The following is a 19226-nucleotide window of genomic DNA, read 5'->3' on the forward strand; positions in this document are numbered from 1 at the left end:
GTCCTCAGAGGCAGGAGTTTGTGACCCTTCGGAGTTGCTTTCTCTCTGCCGCAATGTAACTGGAGAACCAAAGCGGGATGCCATGGCTCCCCACCGACTCCACAGACCAGTGATAGGACACCAAGAACCCAGTTCTCAGGTTGTTCTTCCTGAGAGTCCTCGGGAACTACAGTCTCTTTTGTGCCTTCTTCAGGACTGAGTAAGTGGTCCAGGTCAGGTCTTCGCTGGTGCCCAGGAATTTGAAATTTGGCACCATCTCCACCCTCTCCCCATTTATAGCGATGGGTTGAATGTCTGGTTTACACCTCCTGGAGTCAACAATCAGTTCGTGGAGGTGTTCAAACGGAGGTTGTTGGTGATGCGCCAGACAGTCGTCCCACCTCCATTCTGTATGATGGTATTGTTTGAGTGGGTGAGGCTACAGTCATGGTTATAGAGTGTGTAAAGTACAGGGGTTAGCACACAGCTTTGTGGAGAGCCAGTGCTGGCACTTAGTACTGAGGACAGGTGGGATCCTACTCTCATCCTCTGGCAGTGGTCTGTCAGGAAGTCCATGATCCAGCAGCAGATGTTGTGGGGGAGACCCATGTCCCCCAGTTTGCTCACCAGTCGGCTCGGACTGCTATGGTCTAAAGCAGATTTGACTCAAAGATGGTGACATGAACACAAAATTAACCCATTGCATCAGAAATATGCAGAGATAACCATGAGAATCATTTAAAGTTTAAACTTTAAATGAGTTTTTTTGTATTTGATTCACACAAACACAAAGACCCCAGCATAAATGTTTGGAGCTTGCTATCAAGCTAATTTTCTATTAGCAGCTTTGCAACTCTTTTACATTAAATAACCAAGACACGTCAAAACAAAACTTTATCTTGGCTTTTTTCTATTCTAACTCTTTTTTTCCTCCCTCCCTGAAGGATAAGTCCTTTTTTGAGACATTGTTTTGCTTACTTAACTTCTAACCGGAGCTTTGGACGTTTGGATGCTCTCTGCTCATTGCACGGCAGCTCATGATACCGGTGAAGTGTGCGGTACCTACTTCGGCCACCAGGGGCCCCCCAAGAGCAATTTATAATTTTTCTTTTTATCCATTAAATCAGTGGTCCCCAGCCTTTTTATTACCGAGGACCGGTAAAGACTTGGCAATTTTGCTGCGTCCCGGGGGGACGGGGTCGTCAGATAATGCTTCTTCATGTTGGTGTTCCCGCTAAAGCCTTTTGTTTTGTTTTGCCCCGATTTTGCCTTTAAGACAATCTTACAACGTCCTGCAGTGTGTGGTGTGTTACGTGGTAGTGTGTTGAATATGCCCGATCTAAAATCTGGCATATTCAACATCGTCGTGGCCCGATTATCTCAGCCTGTGGGGATTTTACTGACTGGGAGTGAGAACGCAGCCTGTTGATTGTGACAGGTAGCCAACCAGAAAGCGCGGTGACGTAAGAACAGAGTGGAATCCCAAACAGTTGACATGGCAACATCAGACATCAGAGGTGATATATGGAAATGTTTATTACTATATGTAAAGGTCATTTTTATACATGTTTATTATATGTGGTTCTGTTTATTCAGTTAAAAATGTTTATGAACAAACATAACTGACCTTCAAATCATAGAGCAGCAAACAGAGCGGCTGCTCCCGCCATCTTTTATCAAACGCCTTTTCTTTTTGTTGCGTCTTTTATCGCTTAAAATGAGCCACAAACTATCACTGCTGCTTCTACATTGTCATTCCGTGTTTGATTATTCTAAATTCATGTTTGGTATGTTGGGGGTTTTACTGGATTTTCTTCTGGGATGTTCGTGAGTGGAACCGGTTCTGTGCTGTGTTGCTCCTGCCGTGTGGCTGGACACACGAACCGACCGAACCTGTTGTACTTTTATCGGCTCTGTCGTCACAGAGGTTTGGAAAATCGGCCGACAATCTTTAAATCGTGTCGTGTGAACCAGAATTAAAACTCATAAGCTTTACTCATCTCGTCTCGACCACTGCCCTAACGCGCTGACTCTGGTCGCTATGGTAACGTTTATATATCCCTTCAAAATAAGATACATATGCGCCACAAAAACGAACATTTTACTTTCGTGAAAATTTTAACTCACGATAACGACTAATGGGAGCCCTGAGCTTGTTTCTCTGCAACGAGACGGTTCCATCTGGGAGTGATGAGAGACAATGACACCAGAAGTGTTGCTTATGCACAGGGTGCTTGTTCTCATTGTCTCATTAACATCCGGTCACCATATCATGCAGAGCTTGGAATGTGGGAATCACCTGCCGGGATAAATCCATTCTCCTGTCTCTTCTCTGGGCTTTTCCATTCACAGAAACTTTCCATAGACATCTGATCTGTTTCTCACTCATTTTGCTGCTTGTGGCTCAATGTTGGCGGGCAAGACGTAACCGAGAGAATCCGATTAAAGGACTTTCAAAATAAACGATCCTCCAGAATCAATTAATACATAAAACAGAAATATTTAATTATTTCTTGTGCGGCCCGGTACCAATTGGTCCGCGGACCGGGTTGGGGACCACTGCATTAAATAATTATTTCTACATACATTCTAAAATATATGTTATTGTCAAAACAAATCACTTCATAGTGAAATTGTGTGTTTTTGATATTATGACATAGAAATCACTACTTTAAAAAAAAGAAAAAAGAATCAGCTCCACTGAGGGGGCCCCTTAGTTGCCCTGAGTGGCTGCTTAGTTTGCTTATGCTTTGGGACGGCCCTGACATCAACACAGCCACATCTCCAACCGCACAAACCTAGCCCACACTGATATACCACATGAACGCGATGGGCATGGCGCAGGAACCGCAGATCTGATCCACGCAAGGCCCAACTGTCGCGCACAGTACGACACACAACAACTTAGCTTTCTTTATGCTTATTAATGGAAGAGTGTGATGCAAAGCATTGCTGCATTTTCACACTTTGTTTCACTTTAGAGTTTCAGATATTTCAGCTATTAAGAGGAAATAGAAAAAGAGGAACCTCTATTTCTGTTTCCATTTTTGCAAACTCCCAAGTGGGAAGTTTGGTCTTTTAGCAATCCCTTTAACATTTTATCACATAGCTACTTTTGAAAAAGCTGTTAGATGAGTTTGACGTACTAGAAACATGTAGAAATTGCCCAGCAAGATTTCAAATAAACCACACTACATCCTGTTTCTGAAGAGCAAATCATTTCCTGTGTTCTCCTTCCTCCTTCCAGTTTACAGACGGCGCTTTGCAGAGAACTGAAGATGTTGCTGTGGGTCGTTCTTGTTCTGGATTTGGGGGTTTCTGCCGTGACGCTGCCAGAAATCACGGATGAGAACTTCATTGCCGAGTGTGTGGAGGAGCACAACAAAGCCCGCTCAGCTGTCAGCCCACCTGCAAACGACATGCTGTACATGGTGGGTCCTGCACATCACACTGTGTTTCACTGCCAAGAAAGGAGAACAGACTGGTGGCTTTACAGGATGTCGTTGATTAAACTGAAATTTGGTTGTAATCAAATGGAAAAAAGTGAGAAAACATTGTAGTTTGTTAAGATCCAACAAGTGGGTGAAAAGTATTCTTATCAACACAGAGTCAGCTGTAAGTGAATTCACATTGCCTAAATCAGTGGTTCTTAACCAGGGGTTCGATGAGTCGGTCTCAGGGGTTTGGCAGAGCCTCTGCCGCGGAGGTAAAGACACACTTGTGTAAAGTCGTGATGACATGCCCCGCTTGGCCATCACTTGCTGCAGAGGATCATGTTACATTGCTCAGCCAATCAGTGCTGCGGGGAATTTAGTGCACGCAGTATCAGCAGCTGTCGTAGTTGTACGTCACGTGGTTTCTTTCTTAATATTTTAATCCATACAAAATATGTCGAGCAAAAAAAGAAGAAAATGAACAGACTTTGCTCTGAAGATGCACTTGCCAAGGTGAAGCCACGCCTCTCTGAACTGGTCTCCCAAAGACAAACAGCAGAAGTCACACTGATTTGCAGGTATGTCATTTGTGCAATACTTTATTCTGGCCCCCCAAAAAGTATTTTGTGGATTCAAAATGACAAAAAACAAATTAAATTTTAAAAAATTAAGAAATGTTTTTTTTATTATGTGAAAAAAATCCAAATTTATTTTTAATTAGTAATATAGTAAAAACATATTTTTGGGGGCTGAAATTCTTTTATGGGGCCGAAATATTTTTGGGGGGCCAGAATAAAGTAATACTGTAACTTGCTGTGAGTTCATGGTTTTGTTCTTTGAGCAAGGTGACGTTCATGCATTGCTCATTTTATGCACCAGCAAAAAAACATACATACAGTATGTCTTGAATTTGGAAAAAAAAATTATTTTATTTATCACTAAAGAAGGGATCGGTGAATGCGCATATGAAACTGATGGGTTCGGTACCTCATTAAAAGGTTAAGAACCACTGGCCTAAATCAATGAAACCACCAGTTTGGTTTCCAAGCATCACCTAGAATCAGTTCTGTTCACCATCATTTTTATAACTTCCTGTGTGATGCTTAAAAGTAACCGAAGTAAAAATAATGTGTTGTTGCACTTTGTTTGCATGTGTGCATGATGTCATAAAGTCGTGGGATGAGGCGTTGGCCATTACTGCCAGAGCGTGGGCAAAACATTGTCATTTTATGCACAACGTCCACCTCAGGGAGGTCGGCCGCATGCACCCCACGTTTACCTCTGTGGGAGAGAACATCTGGACGGGCTACCCGCCGAATACGTTCAGCGTAAAGAATGCCATTCAAAACTGGGTGGATGAAGTCAAGCATTACAGCTACAAGGAAAACAGATGCACAGATGTCTGTGGCCACTACACACAGGTATGTGCACAGAGATCTCTCTTCTACAGATGAAACTGTGCTCTGTATGAAAATCACATACCCTTATTTACTTAGTGTCAGACATTAACACTGAACTTTTCCTGTTTAAGATCAGTTGGGATTATAGAAATAATTTCTATTTGTTAAACAGAACAGTGAGAATTGTACACATAAAGTTTACATTTATTAGGATTAATATGCCTTGAGGTTATGTGTTTTATACTATATATGTAAATATGTAGTGTCCTTCTTCCTTTCTCAGGTTGTGTGGGCAAAAAGCTACAAGGTTGGCTGCGCTGTAGTGCACTGTCCACAAGGTGTCAAAAACTTTGCTCGTCCTCCGGGTGCCATTTTTGTATGCAACTACGCCCCAGGGTAACTTGATCTCTTTCCCTATAGACTTTACATTTGATACATTATAACCTGTGGTATAAACCAGAAGCGGTTTGCTGAAGCAGGAAATGGTTTACCATCAGATGAATCAGCAGCAACCACATTTACTCTATCAGTACAAACAACCAAGCAATATCTTAAAACCTGTAAATACACTAAAGACAGATGGTAAATAGAGGGAAGGTTTGACTCCAAAGGTTTTGAACCAACTGACGCTTCCTTTTGCAGTGGAAATTTCATCGGACAGCATCCTTATGCAACTACTGGGGATCCATGCTCTGGATGCAAAGGCGAATGCGACAACAAATTGTGTCGTAAGTATGACATTTCTATGTTTAAAAGTCATGGATTCAGCAATGCAAATATTGGACTAAATTTACCAGAACCACATTTCCGAACCAGGAAAACTTTGCTAAAGCATTTTGTGTTTCGCTGCAGGTAATCTACAACGAGATTCCAGAAAAAGTATGTGACTAAGCAGAAAATCCAGAATCCTATGAAAGTTAAAGTGACCAGTTGTACTCTGCTGTAAATCTAAAAACAGATGCTTTGGTCTCCTAGGTTACAACTGGGCTCCAGACTGGGACACTGCTTCACCTACAAGCACTGCTGCACCTACAAGCAACACTTTTCTGAATATCCTGATCGTGCGGCCCATCGCCCTCATCTTCACATGCATTGCTGCATACGCAGTCCATTACTTCTACCCCAATCTCTTCTTCTACGAGTAGAGTTTTTGGTCTGAAGAGAGACCAGGGCAGATGGGCAAAAAAACAAAACGATGTAATTCTGAATACCAAAGGGCATCCCACTGGTTAAGAGTTTGCCCTAGACCAGTGGTCAAGGGCCAAAGTCCTGCAACTTTTTTTCTTAAGTTTTGTTTTTGGCTCAGGCAGTCTTTGAGAGTGGTTAGACAGGAGAGTAGGTAATGAAAGTGGGGGAAGACATGTGGCAAAGGTCATCAGGCCTGGACTCAAACCTGTGACGTCTGCTACAAGGACTAAGTTCTCTATACGTGGGTTGCACTTTGCCAACAGCAGAAGCACAACCTGTAACTTTTAGATGTGTCCCTTGTCCTACACACTTGAGTTAAATGGTGAACATGCTTCACTATCAGTTGAAACTGCTTCACTAGATAATGTTGGAGCTCATTAGCTCCAACATTAGCGAATGAGCTGATGTTGGAGCCAGATGTGCTGAAGTAGAGACGCATCCAAAAGTTGCAGAACACCAACTCTCGACGACTATCCTAGACCTTGGTAACTGTCAGCTTCTGGTGAAAATAATAGTGTAATGTAACATGGATGACAAAAGAACAATTTAACAGTATTCACATCATAAAAGAAACTTTAATTTTATATTTTTGAGTGACCCGGCATCCTCAGTGACACAGTCTAAGCAAAAACAAGAAATTACATCTGTCCAAAACTGTCAAAACAGACAGGAAATGAAGACACCTTACAGAGATAAGAGAAACTAATTACAGGTCATGCAAGTCATGTAAGTTACCAGGTTGTCTGGAAGTTAATGATGTATTTAAAGATGCAACATCTCTTGTTTTAGAGGCTTTTTGCCAGAATATTATCTGATTTACACACACCCCCACACACATACATACATATATATACATATATATATATATAAATAAAAGTAGAGATTGAAAGAACAAGTGCCATTTTTTGAGAATGGATGTCATTCAGCCAGACGGGGGTGTTTTATTCTCAGCAGAGAGAGAAAAGCAAAAGGATCTTAGAAAGAAAAGAAAAAAAATTTAAAGTGCTGAAGGGTTTCCCCCAGTGTATCATAAGCCTGGTGGCCCACCATGCTTTACTAGCCCCCACGCCAGGCTATGCGTAGCGTGTTTTTGTTTTCAGAAGAAAAGAAAAAAAAAAAAAGCAGATTTTTTTTTTCTTTATAAAAAAAGCCAGATTGCAAGCATCTCTGTTGCTCTGAGCATTTCCCTGGCGGAGCAGATTTATTCCTAAAAGATAAGTTTATATAATTAATGCATTTGAAGCCAGGAAAGCGGAATTGGCGCCCCTTCACGTTGCCTCTGCTCGTTGAGTCTGCGCGATCTCTGAAGTTTACCTAAGCGCATCCAGTTTCACTCAAACTGGACACAGGCTGACCAGGTTGATATTTACATCAACCCCCTGTGAGGAATTATGTTTCTTTGGCGAACTCCACATCAAGATAAGAGTCTAAACCGCGCCACGTTAGCTCTGGTTGTGGAGCTTTATGTGAACCGCAGGAATAACTTGTAGTCATGCTTTCAGAGGTGCACGTTGAGTGAGTGGTGAGAATGATTTATCTTTGTGAACAAAGAATTATGTGTGGCGTTTACATCTCAACTCGCTGCCCAGCATGTGGCTCTGTCTGGGCTGATAAAGTTTATGTACGTGGTCCCGGCTGGTCGGTGCGTTAGTGGTTAACGAACCAGCGCTAACCTCATCATGCAGGTTCAGTCAGGTGAGGAGCTTTCAAGCTCGCCTCGTAGTCACGCATCATTTTGGTTTTATATTTTATTATTATTTCTATTATTCTTTTCCAGGTTACACAAACATTAGACAATATCAAATGCTTTGTCCAATTAGTCAGCCAAAGTTAATGAGTGCGGCAACGCAGAGATCTGAAAAACTTGCCATAAACTCGAGCAACCCAAACAGTTTCTGTGGCACCTATTAAAAACTCAACAGACAGGAAATAGAAGAGGTACTGAAGTCACATTAGCAGCATTAAATCAAATCTCCCATTTGTAGCGCATCTCTGCGTATAGTGAAGCGGATTTAACTCATCATGCAGGGCCGGTCCAAGACTGTATGAAGCCTTGAGCAGAATTTGACTTAGGGGCCCTCTTCCTGTTAAAAACATCAGCATCTCAAACAGCTACTGTGTTAGATTTAATTTGGGTGAGGGGGAGTAGTTTAATTGACTAACCTAAAATCAATTAGTTATAATTGCAGTTTACCGGTTTATATTTGTGAACAAACAGAGCTCAAACTCAAAGATCAAACTCTCAGCATCAGATTGTAGCTGTGGTAACAAAACAAACTGTGAATATTGCTCTTTGAACTTTTACAAAGTAAACTTGCCAGATGCTTAAAATTTTACTTTTAAATGTTAAGCAATTTGAAATATTTTAATTTATGTATACTGAAACTTAGCAGCATTGATCTCAATAAACAAATGTTACATTTTTACATCTGTAGTCTGTGTTAAAATGTTGGCATTTATGGGGTCTTGAAGCGCTGGGGAGCTATGGAGCCGCTGACTTTATTAGGATTAAACAAAAGTGCAAATAATTAATATTCATTTTAATCGTATTTTTTTATTTGTTGTTTTCAAGACCAATTATGCGCTTAAATAGCATTTCACTGGAGATGTCTTCCCGTAACATAACTACCCAGTAACATTTTTACATTTCCCTGTCTACTTAACATCTTTTAATACAAAAACACAGTGGACATCCGGTGGACCCCCCGGCGCCCGGCCCACCGGGCTTAGCACGTTTTCAGGGGGAAAACTGCTGATTCATTCATAGGTCTGGATTTCTGGGTTGACTTCTGTCAAAAATACCAGTAACAAGCAGATATTTTTATACCACACTCAGAATTTTTAAAGTTGCACTATGTGCAAATTGTGGCACCACACATACACAAACTCCTCCACATTCAAGTAACTCGGGTATCCATAGATTTCTTCAAGACACCATGACATCAACCACAAATTCACTGAAGCAACAGAAAAATTGTGTGCATCAGGCCTCACACCAAATGAGCATCATCTTTTGATGGAGGATTATGAAAAACAATGAGGAACATCACACAAAGAAAATTGCTACAAAGGCAAATAACAGAGTGAATGCGTAATTAGCCTAAAATATAAATGTGACAAACTTTTAACTAGAGGACGTCCTAATCATACCATTCAAGGATTTCCCTGTCATTTTCTCAAATTAATAACTTTAAACTTAAGAATGAACAGTGGAATACATTATTGTAGCCTGTGCGAATCCGACAAAAAATTCATTCCTTTTTTTTTGTTACACAACTTAATATTTATAAATTTTCATATAACGTTGACAACAATGTAAAAAACAAGGAAGGTATCGACCTATCTCGCCTTTAGATTACAATATGTTTAACTTCCTGTTTGAGTAGGGATGCTTTTGTTTTGAAATGACAACTTCCTGTTCAACGGTTAGCGTAAATTCAACTTAACGGCAAACGACATACAGAAGTTGTAACGGAGCTTATAAAAAGGTATTTTATTAGCTGCCCCCTTTATAGCGGCTCAAGGTATGTTTATTGACGTAAATAAGTGTATGTCTGAAATATTGTGTGATTTAAACTGTGCTTTTGTCGTTATATTCCAAAATTATGAGTTATTTTAGATTAAACGATATAAGCCGGTACAGTTATTTTAAAAAAATTTTTTTTAGCTAAGCTGGTTTATTGCCGTTAAACCTAATTATTCATCAGGTTTAACTCTCATGGGTTCAAACGGAAATGAGACGGTGGGGGAGTTGAAAATAGGATGAAAATAAAATAAGATAAACTTCCAGTTGAGCCGAGAGCAGAACAGGGTGAGCGCGACGGAAGAAACCAGCAACGGACAAAAGCAACTGCTCAAACACTGCGGCGGTTGACGCTGGTAACTGACAGGGGCGCGTGCAGGACAGCCATTGTCGGAGGGCGCGCTCAAAACTCTCACTGCACCTGATCCACACGAACAACAGCCACATTCCCAACACGAACCTAACCTACACATGAACGCGATGCGCATGGCGCAGAAACCACCGATCTGATCCACACACACCTATATGCCCGCGTAACTTTTTGTCTTTTTATTAACAAATTATAACGACAGGAAAGCAACGCCTACCTTTGTGACGAGGAGAGACGCAGATTCCCAGGCTCATGTGGTTTAGTTGAGATTTCCCGGGGAGGATGTGAAGCGACTGCATTTACACTCTGTGACAAACGTTTCGTCTGGATTTAACGGTGTAACTCTCCCAGTGTAGCGTGACCCTGAGGACGAGCGAAGCGGCAGACGATGTCACGGTCTGTCAATGGAGAGTCGATGGTGTCCCGTCAGCGGCTCAGTTCCAGAAACTACCAAAAAATAAATAAAATAATAATAATAAAAAAAAATAGCTCATCAAAGCGTACACATGCAGGATATATAAAAAACTCTGTTGGGGTCAGTGCGACTCCTCTTAGAAGTACGTCAAGGTTAAAAGTCCGGTAATTCAATTTTAGCTAGCTTCACGGCATTGTCACGTTTAGCTCACAGAAAGAGCGAGCACCAAGCCGCCAAATAAACAAAACAGAACAATAACATTAAAGTTTAAGACGCTCACACATGTGGTGAAAATAAAAAGTACAATACCTACCGTTTTTTTTATTTTTTTTATTTACTCTGAGGAAAATCTCAAGGTACGCACAGTGCGTACTGCCGTAAAGCTGCACGCGCCCCTCATTACCGACATAGAAACTAGGTTAGCTTAATCAGACGAATACGAATCAGCTGGGAGAGAATGCAGGGCAGAAAAAGTGGGGGAAATGATTAATAAACACAGAAAACAAAAGTATCAACAAAGTAAAAGGCCCACCACTAACATACGGGAATATATCAAAATATACAAAGAGAACGTACGTGGTAAGACCCAAACAACAGTAATGAACAACAAACACCCAGTGGGTCATGACATTAAGGCATAGCAATATTAGCATACGTAAATTTCATAATTTTATTAAAGTAATGAAATATATTTTCCTTGTTAAATTAAATTTAGATAGAAAAAAATTACCTTAATCAAACTTCAATGACAAGTGCTTAACCTGTTGCACTGCACACATGCACAAAACCATTCGGGTAATAAAATAATAACGCATCAGATTTTATTCATAATGTCCTTTGTTTGTTGAGACCTCGAAGGGCTACAAAGATTGAGAAATTAAACAAGCAGTTAGAGTGGACAAAAATACATAAATGAATAAAAGAGGTTAAGAAGGATAAATAGGATAGGAATAAGGTCTGATTCCTGAGGACCACCACATGTGACTGTCGATTTGATGTCGAGTGACCCATGGAGATGAATTCTGTTTGGTTGTGCGGTAAGATTGAAGCCAACAGAGGGCAGTATCAGTGCTGAAGTGAAGCCTGTTGAGTAAGATGCCATGGTCCACTGTGTCAAACACAGCAGGTAAGTCCAGGAGAGTGAGGGTGGAGGGAGAAACCACACTGAGATTTTTCATGCAGGTTATTGAGTTTTTAGATGATATTGTTGGTGGATTTCAACTGCTTTCTCTAGAACTTTAGATACAAAAAGCACATTTGGAGATGGGCCTGCCCTGTAGTTGAAAAGGACTTGTTGATCAAGAGTGGGTTTTTGAGGAATGCTCTGATAATGACTTTCTTTAATTTGGAGGGGACATGACCAAATTGGAAAGACTGGTTTCTAACAGAGATGATTAGGGAGTTAAGGCAGTGATATTGGTTTTTACCAGGTAGGTTGGGAATGGGTTTATGCAAGGCATTCAAATGTTCAGATAATGGGAGCAAAGATTGTACTATAGATTGTAGTGATAGATGACTGACTGACTGCCCCCACTTTTCACACTTTGTTTCACTTTATTGTTTCAGATATTTCAGCTATTAAGAGGATATAGAAAAAGAGGAACCTCTATTTCTGTTTCCATTTTTGCAAATTCCCAAGTGGAAAATTTGGTCTTTTGGCAATCCCTTTAACATTCTACCACGTAGCTACTTTTTAAAAAGCTGTTAGATGAGTTTGACGTTCTAGAAACATGTAGAAATTGCCCAGTAAGATTTCAAATAAACTACTCTACATTCTGTTTTTGAAGAGCGAATCATTTCCTGTGTTCGTGAAACTCCTTGCAGTTTACAGACAGCGCTTTGCAGAGAACTGAAGATGTTGCTGTGGGTCGTTCTTGTTCTGGATTTGGGGGTTTCCGCCGTGATGCTGCCGGCAATCACTGATGAGAACTTCATCGCCGAGTGTGTGGAGGAGCACAACAAAGCCCGCTCAGCTGTCAGCCCACCTGCAAACGACATGCTGTACATGGTGGGTCCTGCACATCACACTGTGTTTCACTGCCAAGAAAGGAGAACAGACTGGTGGCTTTACAGGATGTCGTTGATTAAACTGAAATTTGGTTGTAATCAAATGGAAAAAAGTGGAAAAACATTGTAGTTTGTGAAGACCACACAAGTGGGTGAAAAGTATTCTTATCAACACAGAGTCAGCTGTAAGTGAATTCACATTGCCTAAATCAATGAAACCACCAGTTTGGTTTCTAAGCATCACCTAGAATTAGTTCTGTTCACCATCATTTTTATAACTTCCTGTGTGACGCTTAAAAGTAACTGAAGTAAAATAAAAAAATGTGTTGTTTCATTTTGTTTGATGTCATAAAGTCGTGGGATGAGGCGTTGGCTATTTCTGCCAGAGCGTGGGCAAAACATTGCAATGATCGACACAACGTCCACCTCAGGGAGGTTGGCAACATGCACCCCACTTTTACCTCTGTGGGAGAGAACATCTGGACGGGCCCGCTGGATGAGTTCAGCGTAAAGAATGCCATTCAAAAGTGGGTGGATGAAGCCAAGCTATACAGCTACAAGGAAGACAGATGCACAGCTGTTTGTGACCACTACAGACAGGTATGTGCACAGAGTGCTCTGTATGAAAATCACATACCCTTATTTACTTAGTGTCGGACATTAACACTGAACTTTTCCTGTTTAAGATCAGTTGGGATTATAGAAATAATTTCTATTTGCTAAACAGAACAGTGAGAATTGTACACACATAAAGTTTACATTTATTAGGATTAATATGCCTTTTTTATGAAACGATTTATGATGTCATGACTTGTAAGTCTCCTGACCTTTGCTAAGTCTGAAGGGCAAAGGTTGAAACTTGCAATCTGCAAACACCACGTCAAGTGAACTTGAGGGTTCAAAGGCATTTGAATGTTGCTGCCAGGCAGGGATGCCACTATGTATCTGAGGTGTATACGCACACACTCCAGGTGCAAACCACACACTTGAGACAGGTGTGTGTAAGCCAGTCACATAACCTGAGTCATGCCAGTTCCATTAGGAGGAATGGACCAAAATCCCTGCAAACTATTGGGAGACAGACGGATGGTAAACATTTAACTTTTGAAAAAAGGCAAAAAATGGAAAACCGCACCCTTCTAGAGCTTAGGATAGCGTGAATTATTGCATTCCAAGCTAACCTAAGACAGGAAAAGTTTTGTCATTTTTAATGTCAGACAAAAAACAATAAGGTTATGTGTTTTATACTATATATATGAATATGTAGTGTCCTTCTTCCTTTCTCAGGTTGTGTGGGCACAAAGCTACAAGGTTGGCTGCGCTGTAGTGCACTGTCCACACAGTATCAAAAACTTTGATCGTCCGGGTGCCATTTTTGTATGCAACTACGCCCCAGGGTAACTTGATCTCTTTCCCTATAGACTTTACATTTGATACAACACGTTACAATATCATGTGGTATAAACCAGAAGCTTTTTGATGAATCAGCAGCAACCACATTTACTCTATCAGTACAAACAACCAAGCAATGTCTTAAAACCTGTAAATACACTAAAGACGGATGGTAAATGGAGGGAAGGTTTGACTCCAAAGGTTTTTGAACCAGACGCTTCCTTTTGCAGTGGCGATATCGATGGAATTCAGCCTTATGCAACTACTGGGGATCCATGCTCTGGATGCAAAGGCGAATGCAACAACAAAATGTGTAGTAAGTATGACATTTCTATGTTTAAAAGTCACAGATATAGCAATGCAAATATTGGACTAAATTTACCAGAACCACATTTCCGAACCAGGAAAACTTTGCTAAACCATTTTGTGTTTCGCTGCAGGTAATCTACAACGAGATTCCAGAAAAAGTATGTGACTAGGCAGAAAATCCAGAATCCTATGAAAGTTAAAGTGACCAGTTGTACTCTGCTGTAAATCTAAAAACAGATGCTTTGGTCTCCTAGACTACAACTGGGCTCCGCGCTGGGACACTGCTTCACCTAGAAGCAGTGCTGCACCTTGCAACTCTTTTCTGGATATCCTGATCGTGCGGCCCATCACCTTCATCTTGATGTGCAATGCTGCATACGCAGTCCATTACTTCTGGCCCTATCTCTTGTGCTATGAGTAGTTTTTGGTCTAAAGGGAGACCCAGATGGATGGCGTCCCACAATGACCTCCAAATGTTCATCTCTATTATCTCAACCACAAAATGTTACCATAACCTTATATCTGTGATTTTTCTGTGGATGATGCTTGTATGGACAAAATCTACCATACAAAAGCACGTCCAAGTCTTTATTGAACTAAACCTGAATCCCCTTTAACTAACAGTGTTTCTACATTCAGATGTGACAATCAGTTTTCTTAACATTAAAAGCTGCAAAAGGTACAATGGAGTGAGGAATTTTCTTGGAATACTGATATATGTATGGCAATAAGAATCACAATTTCAAAGGAATATTTCAAACACCTTATTCAATCCATGTAAAAAAACCAAAACAAAACAATGTAATTCTGAATACCAAAGGGCATCCCACTGGTTAAGAGTTTGCCCTAGACCAGTGGTCAAGGGCCAAAGTCCTGCAACTTTTTTTCTTAAGTTTTGTTTTTGGCTCAGGCAGTCTTTGAGAGTGGTTAGACAGGAGAGTAGGTAATGAAAGTGGGGGAAGACATGTGGCAAAGGTCATCAGGCCTGGACTCAAACCTGTGACGTCTGCTACAAGGACTAAGTTCTCTATACGTGGGTTGCACTTTGCCAACAGCAGAAGCACAACCTGCAACTTTTAGATGTGTCCCTTGTCCTACACACTTGAGTTAAATGGTGAAACTGCTTCACCATCATACAGTCCAGCACTACATTAGCTAATGTTGGAGCTCATTAGCTCCAACATTAGCTAATGAGTTGATATTGGAGCCAGATGTGCTGAAGTAGAGAGACATCCAAAGTTGCAGGATACCGACTCTTGACGACTATCCTAGACCTTGGTAACTGTCAGCTTCTGGTGAAAATAATAGTGTAATGTAACATGGATGACAAAAATAACAATTTAACAGTATTCATATCATAAAAAATACTTTAATTTTACATTTATGAGTGACTCGGCATCCTCAGTGACAGTCTAAGCAAAAACAAGAAATTACATCTGTCCAAAACTGTCGAAATAAAGAAATGAAGACAAGAAAGGAAGAAACATTTATGTACATCATCTCTAACACTTTGCATCCTGAAATCTGGGAAGAATTTAAACCCTTCCAGTCCTCTCTCGGTACGCCCTGACTGTCCAACAATTACCAGTCATATAGTACATGTTTATATGATGGACTTGGTGAGGTGTTAGCCTTTGTCTTTAGTTTTTCTCTTCTTTTTGTCTGTGGTGCTGCTGGTGGGCGGAGGAGGGATCACAGGTGGAGCTCCCAGTTTTTTCGTTTTGGCCTTCTTCACTTTCTCCTTGATGGCTGCGATGTCCAGTTTTCCTTCTGTAGGAGCTGAACACAAACATTCAGGTGGTTAATCAGGACTTTACAGTCACCTTACAGAGATAAGTCCTCTGAACTCAGCTACCTTTAGCCGTCTTCGTCATTAACGGTTTCTCTTTGGGAGGAATGAAAGCTTTGTTCCGCTCTTCTTGCTTCTTGGTCAGCGCTTCTGCTTGTTTGACCTGAAAAAAGAACAAACACTATTGTTACATTTCTTCAGGGTGATGCAACCTTACTTCATATGTTTCACGGGGTTTTTTAGCAAAGATTTAAGGAAGTCTCTTTCACATGAAAGAAGTGGCTACATTTAAGCAACAGAAAAAAAAATGCTTACCTTAATTTCCCCCATCTTCTTCCTCCTTTTCACACTTTCACGCAAAAAGAATTCACCCGAGGCAAGCTCCTGATCAACCTGGGATGGAATCCAAAAAATTAAAGTTACAGATTTATCTCAATGTGAGATAAATTATGAAGACAGACATCAGGTCAGTTAGAAAATGAGACAAACACACTTAGGAGCGTAGTACAAGGTAGTTGCACAAATTCCTTTTTTCACATGCCAACGCCACCTGACCTTGCTCTCTGGCTGTGGAGGAGGGAACGGGGTGTACTCCTTCTTCACGCTCTTCTTCTTGGGTTCCTTGCGCTTGGAGAGGTTCTTGTGGCGGAACTTGGGCAGGAAGCGTTCCCAGTTCTGCGTCCGCAGGTCTGGGTCTTTAGAAAGCTCCTGTTTGATCATCAACGTCTGACGGTTCAGGCAGCAAGAAAGAGAAAATTAGAGCATTGATTGATGGAACAACAGAACAGTAAAAGCTACAGTATGGATAATTAATGGTGTGCACATTTAATGACCAATGATAATGGCATTTTCTACAATTGTTAATATTTCCAAAACATAATTTTTTTTATGCCCTCAGCTCCAGGTTGAGCCAGCCATGGCATTCAGACCCAGAGGGATTTTGTTTCCGTCAGGAAATCAAGAACAAGGATGGAGAAACTCTTCATTGGACATGAATGTCTTTGACCTTTAGGCCTGAAATAAGAAGCTGAGTCTGAGAGCAGCTAACATACTTTGATGTTGTAGATTGGGTGGATGTTCTTCATGGTGTCCATTACCACTTTGCGTACCTGTAGAATAAAATAATTATTCTTCACTCTGCGGTACTTTCATTACTTACTTAGAACCATAAAATATAAACTTTGAAGTGAATCAATTTCTGTTTGGTTGAGTGTGCCTTTTAGCAATAAATCTAATACTGCTGGGAATCCTGTTTATTTTCCTATATAGGGGCAGTATTATGTAAAATAGACGCTGTGGCACGCTTACCTCTTTTAGGCCATTAAAGGGCCCGAGTGCTGACACAGTGTTGCCCTGCACCATCACATAGCAGTTGGTTAACAACTCTAACGCCTAGAAAGCAAAAGAAAACAAAAATGCATCATGAAAAAGATTATTTAATATTTTAAAAAATAGGTTAAAGAATAACTTTTAAAGAGTAATACAATTATAACTGGTAAGCTGGATTGCAGAGGGGAAGAGAAATTATGTGGCTAAAACACTCTGCTGCCACCTGGTGGCACTTTACTAATAATTCACTTCCACTGATGAATATATGCATGTTAAGAAAGATGTAGAATATGTATGTCGAGACAATATTTACACAAGTTGAACTTCGTATGCTGAATTAGCTCTGATGCAACAAACTAAATTACTTTAAGGTTTTACCTTTAAGGTGGAGCCCTTGGGGCCAATCAGCCGCTGCCTCCGCTTTACAAACCGCTCTCTGTTCCTCACCATAGTGCCGATTTTTATGATGTCACAGGCCACATCATCTTGTAATATGCGGACAGCCTGGAAACAAGCAGGATGACGGTGGAAGGTAATAATCAGAGTTTTCTGAGGGTGGTACAGGTTAGGGACTGTATGAACCAGGTAGGTCGTGATAAACAGAGTAGAGGCCTTTACCTGCTCAAATGGAACGCTCCTCGCCAGCAGCTTAATGAGGTCTCTGGCTTTCACAATGGCGTACGGATCGAATGTCTTCTTGGTGGTGCTGACGGTGACACTTCCCTCGATCAGGTCCAGAGAGGCTTTGATGTGCTGAAAGAAACAAGATTTAGCAACATTCAAACCGCTGCTGAGAGTTGGCTGAAAACCTGGGCCCTGAAGCAATACCAATACAACTAATGAACAGGCATCTGATGAAACCTGTAAGTCTTGAGCTTATTTTTATAATTTATTAAAAATAAGATTGTCCCAATTCCAGTCTCTGATCTCAGCTGTTCGCTCTAAAGCCAGAACAACATTTAATTTCAATCTGGAGTTAATATATATTTTTGTAGGAAAAGACAGAAGCACTATTAGGTACGTGGTCACCATGTTGTTTTTGGCAATACAGTGCAAAAATAAAAACTTCGCACATAATTATTTGGTGTAAGATCTTTCCATTAGTCATCTTGGAAGTTACATTTTTCACTGAATATCCAATAAAAGCTCTGAACAATGTAAACAGAGTGTAGAATCAGTGGGATGACTGTGTGTACATACCAAGTCTCCCAGAGCCTTGTCCACCAGCGGCCAGCACTCTTTCAGGTAAGCTTCCCTGTATTTGGGGAACAGCGTGGCGAAGCTGCTCTCCTCCAGCAGCCCGCGGGGGTTGTCCTCTCTGGTGAACGCCGGCTCCTTCCACCCATCAGGAACAGTCAGGAGTTCAGATTCATCCACTGCGAGGCACACAAGAAATCGCATTCAGTGAGAGTGTGCCACTGCTAAAGGACTGTACGATTTTTAAGGCTTGTTGATACAAATGGCACATCAGCCAATCACAACAACTCAACGCGTTTAGGCATCTAAACACCTTGTCAAAGGTTCACCTGATAAAGTTACGAGTGTAGACGGAGTCCGTTATATTTAAATCCCGTCAGAGGATCTGTAACAGACTTCTATAGTGTGAAATCAGTTTCAATGTCGCGTTGCTAACTTTATGATACAATCTGTAAACAGTTAACACAGTGGGCAGTCATTTTGTAAACCGACTGGAGTGGATTACAGCGTGCATCACGAAAGGTAATGAATACGTCAACAAATTTGGAATAAACATGTCTTCCATAAACTATTGTTTAACTCCCTGCACCAGCAGCTGACGGTTCGGAACTCTGTAGGATCCAGAACCTACCTGGAACTTTGGTCTTTTTAGGGCTTTTAGCTGTTTGGGCTCCACTCGTGCCGTCTTTAGCGGTGGAGGCCGCCATTGCTGAGAAACGGCGGAAGTGACGCAAATCTTTGCTTCTTCCTGTAAACGTTTACAGGAAGGACTGTTTATATTTATTTCTCAATATAAAACGGAGTTTTAGGTAACTTGACTGCCTTTTTTTTAAATAAAAAACAAAACAAACGGCGTTATGTAAAATTAAAAAGACTTGGTTGTATTGATATATA

General features: G+C 40.9%; 2 protein-coding genes across 6 annotated transcripts; one reads left to right on the forward strand and one right to left on the reverse strand.

The window, feature by feature from the left end:
- Window positions 1-2996: 2996 nt before the first annotated feature.
- On the forward strand, window positions 2997-14699 carry glipr1a (GLI pathogenesis-related 1a). 5 transcript variants are annotated; one of them, XM_028043844.1, is made up of 7 exons: window positions 8326-9525; window positions 12134-12317; window positions 12671-12916; window positions 13604-13713; window positions 13939-14024; window positions 14149-14175; window positions 14272-14699. In XM_028043844.1, the coding sequence occupies exons 2-7, from the start codon at window positions 12165-12167 to the stop codon at window positions 14436-14438; spliced, it is 789 nt and encodes a 262-aa protein (XP_027899645.1). In that variant the 5' UTR covers window positions 8326-9525; window positions 12134-12164; the 3' UTR covers window positions 14439-14699. The 5 variants fall into 5 exon arrangements, with proteins under 5 accessions (XP_027899646.1, XP_027899642.1, XP_027899643.1 ...); XM_028043843.1 differs by having other exon boundaries at window positions 8327-9489; XM_028043845.1 differs by lacking the exons at window positions 12134-12317; window positions 12671-12916; window positions 13604-13713; ... (1 more) ...; window positions 14149-14175; window positions 14272-14699 and adding exons at window positions 2997-3410; window positions 4663-4834; window positions 5097-5209; window positions 5456-5541; window positions 5666-5692 and having other exon boundaries at window positions 5789-8427.
- Window positions 14700-15361: 662 nt separating this feature from the next.
- On the reverse strand, window positions 15362-19102 carry krr1 (KRR1 small subunit processome component homolog). Its single transcript, XM_028043840.1, has 10 exons — window positions 18964-19102; window positions 18336-18511; window positions 17754-17888; window positions 17514-17639; window positions 17115-17198; window positions 16859-16915; window positions 16362-16532; window positions 16122-16199; window positions 15873-15969; window positions 15362-15796 (listed from the first exon to the last, which is right to left on the reverse strand). The coding sequence occupies exons 1-10, from the start codon at window positions 19037-19039 to the stop codon at window positions 15645-15647; spliced, it is 1152 nt and encodes a 383-aa protein (XP_027899641.1). The 5' UTR covers window positions 19040-19102; the 3' UTR covers window positions 15362-15644.
- Between the last annotated feature and the right edge of the window lie 124 nt (window positions 19103-19226).

This window comes from Xiphophorus couchianus, chromosome 17, assembly GCF_001444195.1.
Source record: "Xiphophorus couchianus chromosome 17, X_couchianus-1.0, whole genome shotgun sequence".
Taxonomy (NCBI): domain Eukaryota; kingdom Metazoa; phylum Chordata; class Actinopteri; order Cyprinodontiformes; family Poeciliidae; genus Xiphophorus; species Xiphophorus couchianus.